This window comes from Oncorhynchus mykiss, chromosome 20 (genome assembly GCF_013265735.2).
Source record: "Oncorhynchus mykiss isolate Arlee chromosome 20, USDA_OmykA_1.1, whole genome shotgun sequence".
Taxonomy (NCBI): domain Eukaryota; kingdom Metazoa; phylum Chordata; class Actinopteri; order Salmoniformes; family Salmonidae; genus Oncorhynchus; species Oncorhynchus mykiss.
This window is the reverse complement of record NC_048584.1, coordinates 23352292-23367918: the sequence shown is the minus strand read 5'-3', so window position 1 is coordinate 23367918 and position 15627 is coordinate 23352292. Positions and strand designations below refer to the sequence as shown.

General features: G+C 43.1%; 1 protein-coding gene across 2 annotated transcripts; it reads left to right on the top strand.

The window, feature by feature from the left end:
* The first annotated feature begins 4410 nt into the window (after positions 1-4410).
* Positions 4411-14335, top strand: pms2 (PMS1 homolog 2, mismatch repair system component). 2 transcript variants are annotated; one of them, XM_021576174.2, is made up of 10 exons: positions 4411-4550; positions 6444-6583; positions 7918-8004; positions 8116-8218; positions 8358-8541; positions 9494-11028; positions 11285-11452; positions 11541-11641; positions 11817-11986; positions 13841-14335. In XM_021576174.2, exons 1-10 carry the CDS (start codon positions 4507-4509, stop codon positions 13982-13984), a joined length of 2676 nt encoding a protein of 891 aa, XP_021431849.1. In that variant the 5' UTR covers positions 4411-4506; the 3' UTR covers positions 13985-14335. The 2 variants fall into 2 exon arrangements, with proteins under 2 accessions (XP_021431849.1, XP_021431850.1); XM_021576175.2 differs by lacking the exon at positions 4411-4550 and adding an exon at positions 5365-6303.
* The last annotated feature ends 1292 nt before the right edge of the window (positions 14336-15627 follow it).

Genomic DNA, 15627 nt, shown 5'->3' with positions numbered 1-15627 from the left:
TTCAACTATGACAGACAAAATGAGGAAATAAAAGCCAGAAAATCACATTGTAGGATTTTTAATGAATTTATTTGCAAATGATGGAAAATAAGAATTTGGTCACCTACAAACAAGCAAGTTTTCTGGCTCTCACAGACCTGTAACTTCTTCTTTAAGAGGCTCCTCTGTCCTCCACTCGTTACCTGTATTAATGGCACCTGTTTGAACTTGTTATCAGTATAAAAGACACCTATCCACAACCTCAAACAGTCACACTCCAAACTCCACTATGGCCAAGACCAAAGAGCTGTCAAAGGACACCAGAAACAAAACTGTAGACCTGCACCAGGCTGGGAAGACTGAATCCGCAATAGGTAAGCAGATTGGTTTGAAGAAATCAACTGTGGGAGCAAATATTAGGAAATGGAAGACATACAAGACCACTGATAATCTCCCTCGATCTGGGGCTCCACGCAAGATCTCACCCCGTGGGGTCAAAATTATCACAAGAACGGTGAGCAAAAATCCCAGAACCACACGGAGGGACCTAGTGAATGACCTGCAGAGAGCTGGGACCAAAGTAACAAAGCCTACCATCAGTAACACACTACGCCACCAGAGACTCAAATCCTGCAGTGCCAGACGTGTCCCCCTGCTTAAGCCAGTACATGTCCAGGCCCGTCTGAAGTTTGCTAGAGAGCATTTGGATGATCCAGAAGAAGATTGGGAGAATGTCATATGGCCAGATGAAACCAAAATATAACTTTTTGGTAAAAACTCAACTCATCGTGTTTGGAGGACAAAGAATGCTGAGTTGCATCCAAAGAACACCATACCTACTGTGAAGCATGGGGGTGGAAACATCATGTTTTGGGGCTGTTTTTCTGCAAAGGGACCAGGAAGACTGATCCGTGTAAAGGAAAGAATGAATGGGGCCATGTATTGTGAGATTTTGAGTGAAAACCTCCTTCCATCAGCAAGGGCATTGAAGATGAAACGTGGCTGGGTCTTTCAGCATGACAATGATCCCAAACACACCGCCCGGGCAACGAAGGAGTGGCTTCGTAAGAAGCATTTCAAGGTCCTGGAGTGGCCTAGCCAGTCTCCAGATCTCAACCCCATAGAAACTCTTTGGAGGGAGTTGAAAGTCCGTGTTGCCCAGCAACAGCCCCAAAACATCACTGCTCTAGAGAAGATCTGCATGGAGGAATGGGCCAAAATACCAGCAACAGTGTGTGAAAACCTTGTGAAGACTTACAGAAAACGTTTGACCTCTGTCATTGCCAACAAAGGGTATATAACAAAGTATTGAGATAAACTTTTGTTATTGACCAAATACTTATTTTCCTCCATAATTTGCAAATAAATTCATTAAAAATCCCACAATGTGATTTTATGGCTTTTTTTCTCATTTTGTCTGTCATAGTTGAAGTGTACCTATGATGAAAATTACAGGCCTGTCTCATCTTTTTAAGTGGGAGAACTTGCACAATTGGTGGCTGACTAAATACTTTTTTGCCCCACTGTATATTTCAAACTCAGCAAAAAAAGAAACATCCTCTCACTGTCAACTGCGTTTATTTTCAGCAAACTTAACATGTGTAAATATTTGTATGAACATAAGATTCAACAACTGAGACGTAAACTGAACAAGTTCCATAGACACGTGACTAACAGAAATGTAATAATGTGTCCCTGAAAAAAAGGGGGGGGTCAAAATCAAAAGTAACAGTCAGTATCTGGTGTGGCCACCAGCTGCATTAAGTACTGCAGTGCATCTCTTCCTCATGGACTGCACCAGATTTGCCAGTTCTTGCTGTGAGATGTACCCCACTCTTCCACCAAGGCACCTGCAAGTTCCCGGACATTTCTGGGGGGAATGGCCCTAGCCCTCACCCTCCGATCTAACAGGTCCCAGATGTTCTCAATGGGATTGAGATCCGGGCTCTTCGCTGGCCATGGCAGAACACTGACATTCCTGTCTTGCAGGAAATCACGCACAGAACGAGCAGTATGGCTGGTGGCATTGTCATGCTGGGGGTCATGTCAGGATGAGCCTGCAGGAAGGGTACCACATGAGGGAGGAGGATGTCTTCCCTGTAACACACAGCGTTGAGATTGCAGGCAACGACAACAAGCTCAGTCCGATGATGCTGTGACACACCGCCCCAGACCATGACGGACCCTACACTTCCAAATCGATCCCGCTCCAGTGTACAGGCCTCGGTGTAACGCTCATTCCTTTGACGATAAACGTGAATCCTACCATCACCCCTGGTGAGACAAAAAATCACTTTTTGCCAGTCCTGTCTGATCCAGCGACGGTGAGTTTGTGCCCATAGGCGACATTGTTGCTGGTGATGTCTGGTGAGGACCTGCCTTACAACAGGCCTACAAGCCCTCAGTCCAGCCTATCTCAGCCTATTGCGGACAGTCTGAGCACTGATGGGGGGATTGTGCATTCCTGATGTAATTCGGGCAGTTGTTGTTGCCATCCTGTACCTGTCCCACAGGTGAAATGTTTGGATGTATCAATCCTGTGCAGGTGTTGTTACTCATGGTCTGCCACTGCGGGGACGATCAGCTGTCCATCCTGTCTCCCTGTAGCGCTGTCTTAGGCGTCTTACAGTAAGGACATTGCAATTTATTGCCCTGGCCAAATCAGCACTCCTCATGCCTCCTTGCAGCATGCATAAGGCACGTTCACAGATTAGCAGGGACCCTGGACATCTTTCTTTTGGTGTTTTTCAGAGTCAGTAGAAAGGCCTCTTTAGTGTCCTACGTTTTCATAACTGTGACCTTAATTGCCTATCGTCTGTAAGCTGTTTAAAGGCACAGTAAACAACTTCTGACCCACTGGAATTGTGATACAGTGAATTATAAGTCAAATAATCTGTCTGTAAACAATTGAGGGAAAAATTCCTCTGTCATGCACGAAGTAGATGTCCTAACCGACTTGCCAAAACTATAGTTTGTTAACAAGAAATTTGTGGAGTGTTTGAAAAACGAGTTTTAATGACTCCAACCTAAGTATATGTAAACTTCCGACTTCAACTGTATAAATATATATATTTTACCTTTATATAGGCAAGTTAGTTTTTTTATTGAACCAGGAAAAGCCAATTGAGACCCAGAGTCTCTTTTTCAAGTGAGACCTGACCGACGCGGCAGCAACAATCAATACATTACAGAATTTAAAAATACAACAACATGGTTCAGCCTATAAAAAGCATTTACAATTCTCCGTAACAGTCTCCCATCAATATTTTAAATGAATTCAGTGGCACTAACATATCTAGATGATGGCGCCGAAGAGGATGGATGACGTTTTACATGCCCGTAATCAATTGTGCTATTTTGTTCGTAACTTATTTTTTTACTAACTTGATTAGTTTCACACCTACGCCCACGAAGCGGCCAATATTTTGGAGACAAAAGTTGTCAAGAGCGTATTCTGACACACTGGAAGCAATTTACAAACTTTGTTCTGACGCTATCAGTGGACACAGAAAGACGGATAAACCATGTTTAGCGGATCTCTTCTGTGTATAAAGTGACGCAAGTGTGCAAAAAAATAATCGGACGATGCCCTTAGCTGTTCTACAAGTGGTCTGAGGCAGGCGTAAGACTACAGGCGTTTTCAAATGCATTGGTTTTGGAAAACAACTCGGAGATGTAACGATGTTCTTACGAAGGTGTTAACGACGAATTCATGCCGCGTTCACAACAACTGGGATCTCTGAATAATACGACGTAAAATTATGACGATCTTCAGGTCGGTTCTCTAGAAAGAGGACCGAGTTGGATGACTTTTGAAATACATTTTTCCCAGTCGGAGCTCATTTTTTCTCCTGGGTTCCCAGTTGTTTTGAACGCACTGGAGTCAAAAATGTCCCAGTTGTTTTGAACGCGGCATTAGCTTTTGGGAAACCGGACCAGGTAGGGAAAGGGGTCCAGCTCCGATATCGTCTCTCAGAGCAGTCATCCCTCAGGGTCTCTATGCTACCGCCTACTGATATGTAATCACTCAATGCAGTGCATCTCTCAGGAAAAGTGGGGGTTTCGAAAGGAACCATATCAGGAGAAGTGGGGTTTTCAAAAAGCGCCACTCAAGATGTCCTTTGTGTTATCGGACTTTAGTCATGGTCTGCAGAGATGACAGTAAGGAATTTCAGTTGTAGCCAAGAAAAATGTATATTCACTCACTGTGAGCTTTGTGTTTGAACTTTACCTACCCGTTGCCATGTATGTAACTTTACGTTTTTCGTAAATGTTAGCTACCTTCTTATAAAAAGCATTGATTTTACAATGTATTTTATTAAATATTTGAAATAATAATAGAAAATATCAAGTCATGGCGGTTCTAGTATTTATGGAATTCCAGCGCGTCTAGTGTTAAGACTCCTTTCGAAATCCCCACTTCTCCTTATATGGTTCCTTTCGAAACGCCCACTCTTTCGATATCCCACTTTTTCTGAAAGATGAAATGCATTGAAAGATGACATTTCAGTAGATGGCAGCATAGGAATGACTGCTCTGAGAGATGACGTCGCAACTGGACCCTATTGCAGGTACATTCAGTGGTTAGGCTGGCTGGCAGCAGGATGACTCTGCCCACAGTACCATTACATACATACATACATTCTCAATTCTGGCTAGCTAGTTAGATTGAGGCTAGTTAGCACAGCCATATTTGTAGAATCAATTTCGGGTGTCTCATCTTCACTGTTGGTCAAATTAAACACACTCCCCTCATGTCTGGTCGTTGTGGTTAGATTTCGGCGAATCAAGGGGTTGATCATGCTGCTGCTTACTCGAACTTTCCTCTCTGAGCCCGTTCAGAGAGCTAAACATATTGACGTCGGCCATTTAACTGGCATAAATCCATGTCCAACTGTAAGAATACTTAGGCTTTAATATTTTCCATTTCGCATGAACGGTAACTACTTTAGGTAGACGTTATTATCAAATAATATTTACAAAAGCTCGCCAGAAGAGTCCCATACCGTCAAATGTCATCCATTTCGAACAACACACACAGGAAAGAGAGGGGGGGGGGGTCTTAAAACAACCTGAGCTGAACATTACGTTCAGTTTAATCAATTCACGTCCACTTTGAGGAGAAATTATGAATCAAGTCTGACTTCATTTGTATCATTATATATTGATGAGATTGTATCACTTTTAAACAGTAACCCTATCCATTCATGTAATCCATTGCCGCGATTTTGTTCGTTTTATTATTGCGCTACAAGTCAGACATTCCCTGCAGCATCTCATTTCGTCCCTGATCCTGGCAAGGATGATCTTTATTGGTGACATACATGTATTTAAAATACTATTAATTAGAAAAAAATACACATTTTAGAGATGGCCTCAAAAGAAAACTACAAGTACTGACATGTTCAATAGTTCAAAAGGTTACTGCTTTTGTCAAACAACTTTTGACGTTGATTTGACAACATTTAAATCCTTTCTAGCCATGACCCTGCTTGGACCCTGCGAAACCGAGATAACTGTTCATGCGCATTGCGCACCAACAACTAATAGTAAGAGAACGTCATAACACAGGCACACAAACTGTCTAAGAGTATTGAATATAATGTAGGCACTAGCGCAGGGGTGGGCAAACTTTTTGGCTCGAGCACCACAGCGGGATTTTGAAATTCAACGGAGGGCCGCATTTTTGGGGGGACTAATTGTTTGTTAAAATCTATTTGCGGGGCCTCCCGAGTGGCGCAGCGGTCTAGAGAGGGTGGTGTAGTGGGGGGGAGTGGTGTCTATTTCACTCCTCTTACAGGACTAATGTAAGAGGAGTGAAATAGACAGGCCGTGACTGGCCCCACACTCCAGTACAGTAGGTGGCAATGTATGCACATTAAAGTTGGATGCGATCCGCTTAACCAACCCCGACGAAGAAGAGGAGGAGGAAGAGCAAGAGCTCTGCTCGTGTTCTCTGCGCAGAATCTATGGTGATTAATCCAAAACAAGCGCGCGGATAGATGGATGTCAACATGAGGAGGAAGAGGTCTACCTTTGTTTTCATTGCAGCCACTTCCTTCTAAATCACGGTTTACTGATTTTTGTTGTTGCGATAACTGAATTCTGTGAACTGAACGTTAGTATTCTTACTTGCTGACAACATGTATGACAGCTAGCTAGCTGGTTTGTCAGACGCTAGCCATCTAGTTGTAGCCGGAATTTGATTTGATGAAATGGTGCTACCAGAGAAAACAGAATCAACAAACAGAATATAGACCTTATACGACAGACAGTGCACCAGCTAGGGTGTTTTCTTCAAACAGTCGAGATGACGGATGCAAGGTGAGAAGAGTACCCATCTACATGTTTCCTTGTTCATTGATGTTACACTCAACTGCAAGGAACCATAATTGTGTAGAATGAAAACACCTGCATACATGTACCAAAGCCATTTGTGTCATGATGATTATATTTCATAACAGCTCTGAACCAGCTGGAATAATCAAGGCCATTGACAGGCACTCTGTGCATCAGATCTGCTCTGGACAAGTTGTGTTGACCCTGGCTACAGCTGTCAAGGAACTGGTTGAAAACAGTATTGATGCAGGGGCCACCAATGTTGGTAAGTGCTTTGCAAATTAGAGGTCGACCGACTATGATTTTTCAACGCAGATTATTGGATGACCAAAAAAGCCGATACCGATTGATCGGCCGATTTTTATTTATTTATTTGTAATAATGACAATCGCAACAATACTGAATGAACACTTACTTTAACTTAATATAATACATCAATAAAATCAATTTAGCCTCAAGTAAACAATGAAACATGTTCAATTTGGTTTAAATAATGCAAAAACAAAGTGTTGGAGAAGAAAGTGAAAGTGTAATATGTGCTATGTAAGAAAGCTGAAGTTCCTTGCTCAGAACATGAGAACATATGAAAGCTGGTGGTTCCTTTTAACATGAGTCTTCAATATTCCCAGGTAAGACGTTTTAGGTTGTAGTTATTATAGGACTATTTCCCTCTACCATTTGTATTTCATTAACCTTTGACTATTGGATGTTCTTATAGGCACTTTAGTATTGCCAGTGAAACAGTATAGCTTCCGTCCCTCTCCTCGCTTCTCCCTGGGCTCGAACCAGCAACACAACAACAATTAGCGCGCGCTAACTAGCTAGCCATTTCACTTCGGTAACACCAGCCTCATCTCGGGAGTTGATAGGCTTGAAGTCATAAACAGCGCAATGCTTGACGCACAACGAAGAGCTGCTGGCAAAACGCACAAAAGTGCTGTTTGAATGAATGTTTACGTGCCTGCTTCTGCCTACCACCGCTCAGTCAGATACTTAGATATTTGTATGCTCAGTCAGATTATAGGCAATGCAGGACACGCTAGATAATATCTAGTAATATCATCAACCATGTGTAGTTAACTAGTGATTATGATTGATTGTTTTTTATGAGATAAGTTTAATGCTAGCTAGCAACTTACCTTGGCTTACTGCATTCGCGTAACAGGCAGTCTCCTTGTGGAGTGCAACGAGAGAGGCAGGTCGTTATTGCGTTGGACGAGTTAACTGTAAGGTTGCACGATTGGATCCCCCGAGCTGACAAGGTGAAAATCTGTCGTTCTGCCCCTTAACAAGGCAGTTAAGTTAACCCACCGTTCCTAGGCCGTCATTGAAAATAAGAAAGTGTTCTTAACTGACTTGCCTGGTTAAATAAAGGTGTAAAAATACATTTAAAAATCGGCAAATCGACTCCCAAAAATACAGATTTCCGATTGTTATGAAAACTTAAAATCGGCCCTAATTTCCGATTAATCGGTCGACCTCTATTGCAAATACTGTACTGTAAATCGACTGTGGATGTAGTATGGTTTCTGTTTTGGAAATGCGTTGTTGTTGCACAAATCCAAATTATGGAGAGTTGTTTCCACCTCATATCTGTAGACATTAAATTGAAGGACAGCGGAACAGAGCTTGTGGAAGTGTCTGACAACGGCAAAGGAGTGGAAGAGGCTAATTTTGAAGGACTAAGTGAGTAACACCATTTATCTGCCAATTGAATGTTTGTATATTGCATACTGTAGTATACTGTTTTTATAGGACACTGTACTCAGGCCCTTGATTTTATCCTCCTGACCACAGCCTTGAAGCACCACACATCGAAGCTGAAGGATTTCTCTGACCTTATCCACGTGGAAACATTTGGCTTCCGAGGGGAAGCCCTCAGCTCTCTTTGTGCCCTCAGGTAAAGCTGTGTTCTATCTCTATATATATCCTGGATGGATGGAGAGTATAACGTAGTTGTACTTACTCTAAGAGTCAGATACAAGTTCCCTACTCTCCTCTGCAGTATTATCAGCTGACCTCCTCTCTTCTCTCCCCAGTGACCTCAGTGTTGTGACCTGTCATGAGGCTGCACAGGTGGGCACCAAGCTGGTGTTTGACCACAACGGTCACCTGACCCAACAGTTGCCCCACCCCAGGCAGCAGGGCACCACGGTCAGCCTGTCGCAGCTCTTCTACACCCTGCCTGTCCGACACAAGGAGTTCCAACGTAACATTAAAAAGGTCAGTTATTATCCAATTTATTTATAAAGCCCTTCTTACATCAGCTGATATCTCAAAGTGCTGTACAGAAACCCAGCCTAAAACCCCAAACAGCAAGCAATGCAGCTGTAGAAGCATGGTGGCTAGGAAAAACTCCCTAGAAAAGCCAGAACCTAGAAAGAAACCTAGAGAGGAACCAAGCTATGAGGGGTGGCCAGTCCTCTTCTGGCTGTGCCGGGTGGACATTATAACAGAACATGGCCAAGATGTTCAAATGTTCATAGATGACCAGCAGGGTCAAATAATAATAATCACAGTGGTTGTCGAGGGTGCAATAGGTCAGCACCTCAGGAGTAAATGTCAGTTGGCTTTTCATAGCTGATCATTCAGAGTATCTCTACTGCTCCTGATGTCTCTAGAGAGTTGAAAACAGGTCTGGGACAGGTAACACATCCGGTGAACAGGTTAGGGTTCCATAGCCACAGGCACAACAGTTGAAACTGGAGCAGCAGCACAGCCAGGTGGACTGGGGACAGCAAGGAGTCATCATGCCAGGTAGTCCTGAGGCATGGTCCTAGGGCTCAGGTCCTCCGAGAGAGAGAAAGCGAGAGAGAGAATAAGAGAGAGCATACTTAAATTCACACAGGACACACCGGATAAGACAGGAGAAAAACTCCAGATATAACAGACTGACCCTAGCCCCCTGACACATAAACTACTGCAGCATAAATACTGGAGGTTATTAGTCACTAGTCAGTCATATTCGTTTGGATCTACACTGAGTGGTGTGTCATGCTGTGGTTGGACAGTACATTACTCAACCACAACACAACACAATTGACTAAAATAACAGCACTCCTTTAAAAGGAATGTCAACACTACTTTGACTGGTTTTATTCTACTGTTTGTATTTTCTTCAGAACTGGTTTAGGGAATGTATAAAGTATTATGCTCCCACGTTGTATGTGTGCAGGAATACACCAAGATGATTCACATCCTCCAGTCCTACTGCATCGTCTCAACAGGGGTTCGTATCACCTGCACCAACCAGACGGGACAGGGCAAACGCACCCCGGTCCTCTGCACCAGCGGCAGGCAGAGCATGAGAGACAACATTGGAGCCATATTTGGCCCCAAACAGTTGCAGAGTCTGCTTCTATTCCAGCAGCTCTCGCCAACAGACAACATCAAGGAGGATTATGGACTGAGTAATGCAGACCTACCCAAAGACCTCTTCGCAATCTCCGGTTTTGTGTCGCGAGGGGATCATGGTGTCGGGAGAAGTGCCACAGACAGACAGTTCTTTTACATCAACAACCGCCCGTGTGATCCTTCTAAGGTCTCCAAGGTTGTGAATGAAGTGTATCACACCTTTAACAGACATCAGTATCCGTTTGTTGCATTGAACATCACTGTTGCCTCAGAGTGTGTGGATGTGAACGTCACGCCAGACAAGCGTCAGATCTTCCTCCAGGAGGAGAAACTCCTGCTAGCCATCATGAAGAGCTCTCTCATCGCCATGTACGAGACTGGGGTCAACAAGATCAGCCTCAACCACATGTCCTTCTCCACCACCAGTAAACACACTTTACAAGATACCTACAGACCAGCAGAGCCTCCATCGGATATGGAAGGATGCCAGGTTCCATCATCTGAGACGGCTCCTGAAGCTGGAGATGATTCAGAATCTGTTATACCAAGCCCCCAGTCTTCTCTCAACTTGGCTGGATTGAAGGCTGCTTTCTCCATGCACAACAGCCCAGGCAGTGGGTCCAAGTCGAGCACTGCTAAAGCTGCTAACACTGGTCCAACCCAGAAGAAACTGCAGTCTTTCTTCGGAGGCTCTGACAAGAGTCAGAACACACACGGGCCAAGTTTACAATCTCCTTTGAAAACCAGTCGAGGTGCAGTGAAATGTTCCCCTGTGAGGAGGTCTGTGCTGGAGGGGTTCAGGTATGGAAGGACGACGGAGAGCGACGTAGACTCTGGCAGAGAGAGCGTCCTGTCGGAGCACAGCTCCCCCACAGCCACCCCAGAGAGTCTCTATGCTACTATAGGGTCAGAGTTCAACTCACCAGACATCACAGTAGATGACGAACCCATTATAAAAAGCGAGGCACTCAATGAACCTTTCAACGAGGAACGCACAGTTGCTAAGCACTTTGACCGGCCGATTGAACCACTTTCAGAGATGTCTGAGGAAATGAGCTTCAGTCCCAACGCCAAGAAGGCCAAACTAGAGGATGGTCAGTTCTCCTTAGAGTACAAGACCACACATTCAGCCGGTTCTGAAGGATCCTCTGGGTCTAATGTGGACGCACCAGTCTGTGTACAGAAGAGGACAGTGCCACTGCAGTTCTCTGTACAGGAGCTGTTTGGGAGGGTGAGAAGGCTTCAGGAACAGCGTAGAGAGAAGGCTGAAGACAGGCTGCGCTACAGACGCTTCAGAGCCAAAATCAGCCCTGGAGAGAATCAGAGTGCTGAGGATGAGCTGAAGAAAGAGATATGGTGGGAATTTAACTGATATTTTTGGTTATTGTTGGTTAATTGTAAGGACAATATGTTTTTCCTGACCACTATATTTGACCTTTTATCTCCATATAAGAAAGTGGCACAATTTAATCGTATTTTTTTCTATTGCATTTCTGAACCAATTTTTCGGTGCACGTTGCCTTCGTCAGGGTCGACATAACATATCAATATGATTATTATCGAGTTATTATACTTAAATCTGTTGAAATGTTCCCATCTGTAATCCCCATAGCAAAGACAGTTTTAAGGACATGGAGATAATCGGGCAGTTTAACCTGGGCTTCATCATAACTAAGCTCAACTCTGACATCTTCATGATAGACCAGCATGCCACCGACGAGAAGTACAACTTTGAAATGCTTCAACAACACACTGCACTGCAAGGACAGAGACTCATTGTGTAAGGAATCACTGACATTCACCACCACTTTATATAGCTAACTTAACTCCTTTTGTGTTAAACTTATTTGTTTTTATGGTGTTCTCAGTCCACAGAATCTCCACCTCACAGCAGTCAGCGAGAACGTTCTCGTGGAGAACCTTGAGATCTTCAGAAAGAATGGTTTTGATTTTCTCATAGATGAGGAGGGTAAGAAAAATGTAAAACAACACGCTCACTCACTCCTATATTTAGTGGGGTAAAATATACCTAGCCATAAGAAATTACAATAACACTCTCCAAAAGGTAGATTTCAAACTAGCATGCATGGGTATGGCGCCTGTCTGTTTTCTGATTCTGAATTCCATTGTGCTCTGTGTTCCAGCCCAGGTGATGGAGCGGGTGAAGCTGGTGTCCCTGCCAACCAGTAAGAACTGGACATTTGGTCCGGGGGACATCGAGGAGCTCATCTTTATGTTGAGTGACAGCCCAGGGGTCATGTGTCGGCCGTCTCGTGTCAGGCAGATGTTCGCCTCCAGGGCCTGCAGGAAGTCGGTAAGTGTCTGTTACAGTTGAAGTCGGATGTTTACATACACCTTAGCCAAATACATTTAACACTGTTTTTCACAATTCCTGACATTTAATCCTAGTAAAGATTCTCTGTCTTAAGTCAGTTAGGATCACCACTTTATTTTAAGAATTTGAAATGTCAGAATAATAGTAGAGAGAATAATTAATTTCAGCTTTTATTTCTTTCATCACATTGCCAGTGGGTCAGAAGTTTACATGCACTCAATTAGTATTTGGTAGCATTGCCTTTAAATTGTTTAACTTGGGTCCAATGTTTCGGGTAGCCTTCCACAAGCTTCCCACAATGAGTTGGGTGAATTTTGGCCCATTCCTCCTGACAGAGCTGGTGTAAGGTTTGTCAGGTTTGTAAGCCTTGCTCGCACACGCTTTTTCAGTTCTGCCCACAAATTTTCTATGGGATTGAGGTCAGGGCTTTGTGATGGCCACTCCAATACCTTGACTTTGTTGTCCTTAAGCCATTTTGCCACACCTTTGGAAGTATGCTTGGGGTCATTGTCCATTTGGAAGACCCATTTGCGACCAAGATTTAACTTCCTGACTGATGTCTTGAGATGTTGCTTCAATATATCCACCAAATTGTCCTCCCTCCCATCTATTTTGTGACGTGCACCAGTCCCTCCTGCAGCAAAGCACCCCCACAACATGATGCTGCCACCCCTGTGCTTCCCGGTTGGGATGGTGCTCTTCAGCTTGCAAGCCTCCCCTTTTTCCTCCAAACATAACAATGGTCATTATGGCCAAACAGTCCTATTTTTGTTTCATCAGACCAGAGGACATTTCTCCAAAAAGTACAGTCTTTGTCTCCACGTGCAGTTGCAAACCGTAGTCAGGCTTTTTAATGGCGGTTTGGAGCAGTGGCTTCTTCCTTGCTGAGCGGCCTTTCAGGTTATGTGGATAAAGATAATTTTGTACCTGTTTCCTCCAGCATCTTCACAAGGTCCTTTGCTGTTGTTCTGGGATTGATTTGCGCTTTTTGCACCAAAGAACATTCATCTGTAGGAGACAGAACGCGTCTAATTCCTGAGCGGTATGATGGCTGCATGGTCCCATGGTGTTTATACTTGCGTACTATTGTTTGTACAGATGAACGTGGTACCTTCAGGCATTTGGAAATTGCTCCCAAGGAGGAACCAGACTTGTGGAGGTCTACAATTGTTTTTCTGAGGTCTTGGCTGATTTCTTTTTTGATTTTCCCATGATGTCAAGCAAAGAGGCAGTGAGTTTGAAGGTAGGCCTTGAAATACATCTACAGGTACACCTCCAATTGACTCAAATTATGTCAATTAGCCTATCAGTAGCTTCTAAAGCCATGACATCATTTTATGGGATTTTCCAAGCTGTTTAAAGGCACAGTCAACTTAGTGTAAACTTCTGACACACTGGAATTGTGATACAGTGAATTATAGTGAAATAATCTGTCTGTAAACAATTGTTGGAAAAAATGAGTTGTGTCATGCACAAAGTAGATGTCCTACCCGACTTGCCAAAACTATAGTTTGTTAACAAGAAATTGGTGGAGTGGTTGAAAAACAAGTTTTAATGACTCCAACCGAAGTATATGTAAACTTCCGACTTCAACTGTATATGTTTTTGTGATGTATTAATGTGATTGACTTGTGATTTAATGAGCTCTATGATTTAACCACTAAATAAGAATTATTAGTACAAATACACCAGTTATAATGTATGTTATGCAGTGATTGAAAGTGTAAAAGTTTGTTTGGTATTTTAAACATACTTTTGCGCTAGTTTTCCAATGACACAATTTTAATTTGTGCCCTGGTCCAATGATGCTATGTACTCTGTCTCCCACATAAGGTGATGATCGGTACTGCTCTGAGCACCAGTGAGATGAAGAAGCTTGTGGTTCATATGGGGGAGATAGAGCAGCCTTGGAACTGTCCACATGGCAGACCCACTATGAGACACCTTGCAAACTTGAACATCATCTCAGAAGACTGAAGTTTACATTGGTTTCTCAACTCAGCTGGACCAGCACAAACAGATACACTGAATACCTCTCTAAACAGTGTTGGCCTGCTCTTATCTGAATAGACACTAGGTTGCTTTTCACCCCCAAAACATTGACTAACTCATTATGTAAAACCAAGCGCTGTTAGTTTTTTTTTTTTTTTCAATCTTAACATTTCATCAATTTGACACAGCATGTTCATGTTCAGCCTCCATATTTGTTTTATATTTCTACAAATTTTATTATTTTAGTACGCATTCAATAAAATAATCCAAACACAAATGCTCTGACATAATTTCAGTACATAAACCCAACATTTTGCAACATTTCAGGCTTCAAACATAAAGATATAAAACTGTATTTTTTTGTGAAGAATCAACAACAAGTGGGACACAATCATGAAGTGGAACGACATTTATTGGATATTTCAAACTTTTTTAACAAATCAAAAACTGAAAAAGTTGCCGTGCAAAATTATTCAGCCCCTTTACTTTCAGTGCAGATCTCTGAATGATCCAATGTTGACCTAAATGACTAATGATGATAAATACAATCCACCTGTGTGTAATCAAGTCTCCGTATAAATGCACCTGCACTGTGATAGTCTCAGGTCCGTTAAAAGCGCAGAGAGCATCATGAAGAACAAGGAACACACCAGGCAGGTCCGAGATACTGTTGTGAAGAAGTTTAAAGCCGGATTTGGATACAAAAACATTTCCCAAGCTTTAAACATCCCAAGGAGCACTGTGCAAGCGATAATATTGAAATGGAAGGAGTATCAGACCACTGCAAATCTACCAAGACTTGGCCGTCCCTCTAAACTTTCAGCTCATACAAGGAGAAGACTGATCAGAGATGCAGCCAAGAGGCCCATGATCACTCTGGATGAACTGCAGAGATCTACAGCTGAGGTGGGAGACTCTGTCCATAGGACAACAATCAGTCGTATATTGCACAAATCTGGCCTTTATGGAAGAGTGGCAAGAAGAAAGCCATTTCTTAAAGATATCCATAAAAAGTGTTGTTTAAAGTTTGCCACAAGCCACCTGGGAGACACACCAAACATGTGGAAGAAGGTGCTCTGGTCAGATGAAACCAAAATTGAACTTTTTGGCAACAATGCAAAACGTTACGTTTGGTGTAAAAGCAACACCCTGAACACATCATCCCCACTGTCAAACATGGTGGTGGCAGCATCATGGTTTGGGCCTGCTTTTCTTCAGCAGGGACAGGGAAGATGGTTAAAATTGATGGGAAGATGGATGGAGCCAAATACAGGACCATTCTGGAAGAAAACCTGATGGAGTCTGCAAAAAACCTGAGACTGGGACGGAGATTTGTCTTCCAACAAGACAATCATCCAAAACATAAAACAAAATCTACAATGGAATGGTTCAAAAATAAACATATCCAGGTGTTAGAATGGCCAAGTCAAAGTCCAGACCTGAATCCAATCGAGAATCTGTGGAAAGAACTGAAAACTGCTGTTCACAAATGCTCTCCATCCAACCTCACTGAGCTCGAGCTGTTTTGCAAGGAGGAATGGGAAAAAATGTCAGTCTCTCGATGTGCAAAACTGATAGAGACATACCCCAAGCGACGTACAGATGTAATCGCAGCAAAAGGTGGCTCT

Coding starts and splice junctions, on each gene's coding strand:
- pms2 (XM_021576174.2), top strand. CDS start 4,507: ATGACTGCTCTGAGAGATGACGTCGCAACTGGACCCTATTGCAG. Junction 8,542..9,493: donor TCCAACGTAACATTAAAAAG/GTCAGTTATTAT, acceptor GTATGTGTGCAG/GAATACACCAAGATGATTCA. Junction 11,987..13,840: donor CCAGGGCCTGCAGGAAGTCG/GTAAGTGTCTGT, acceptor CTCCCACATAAG/GTGATGATCGGTACTGCTCT.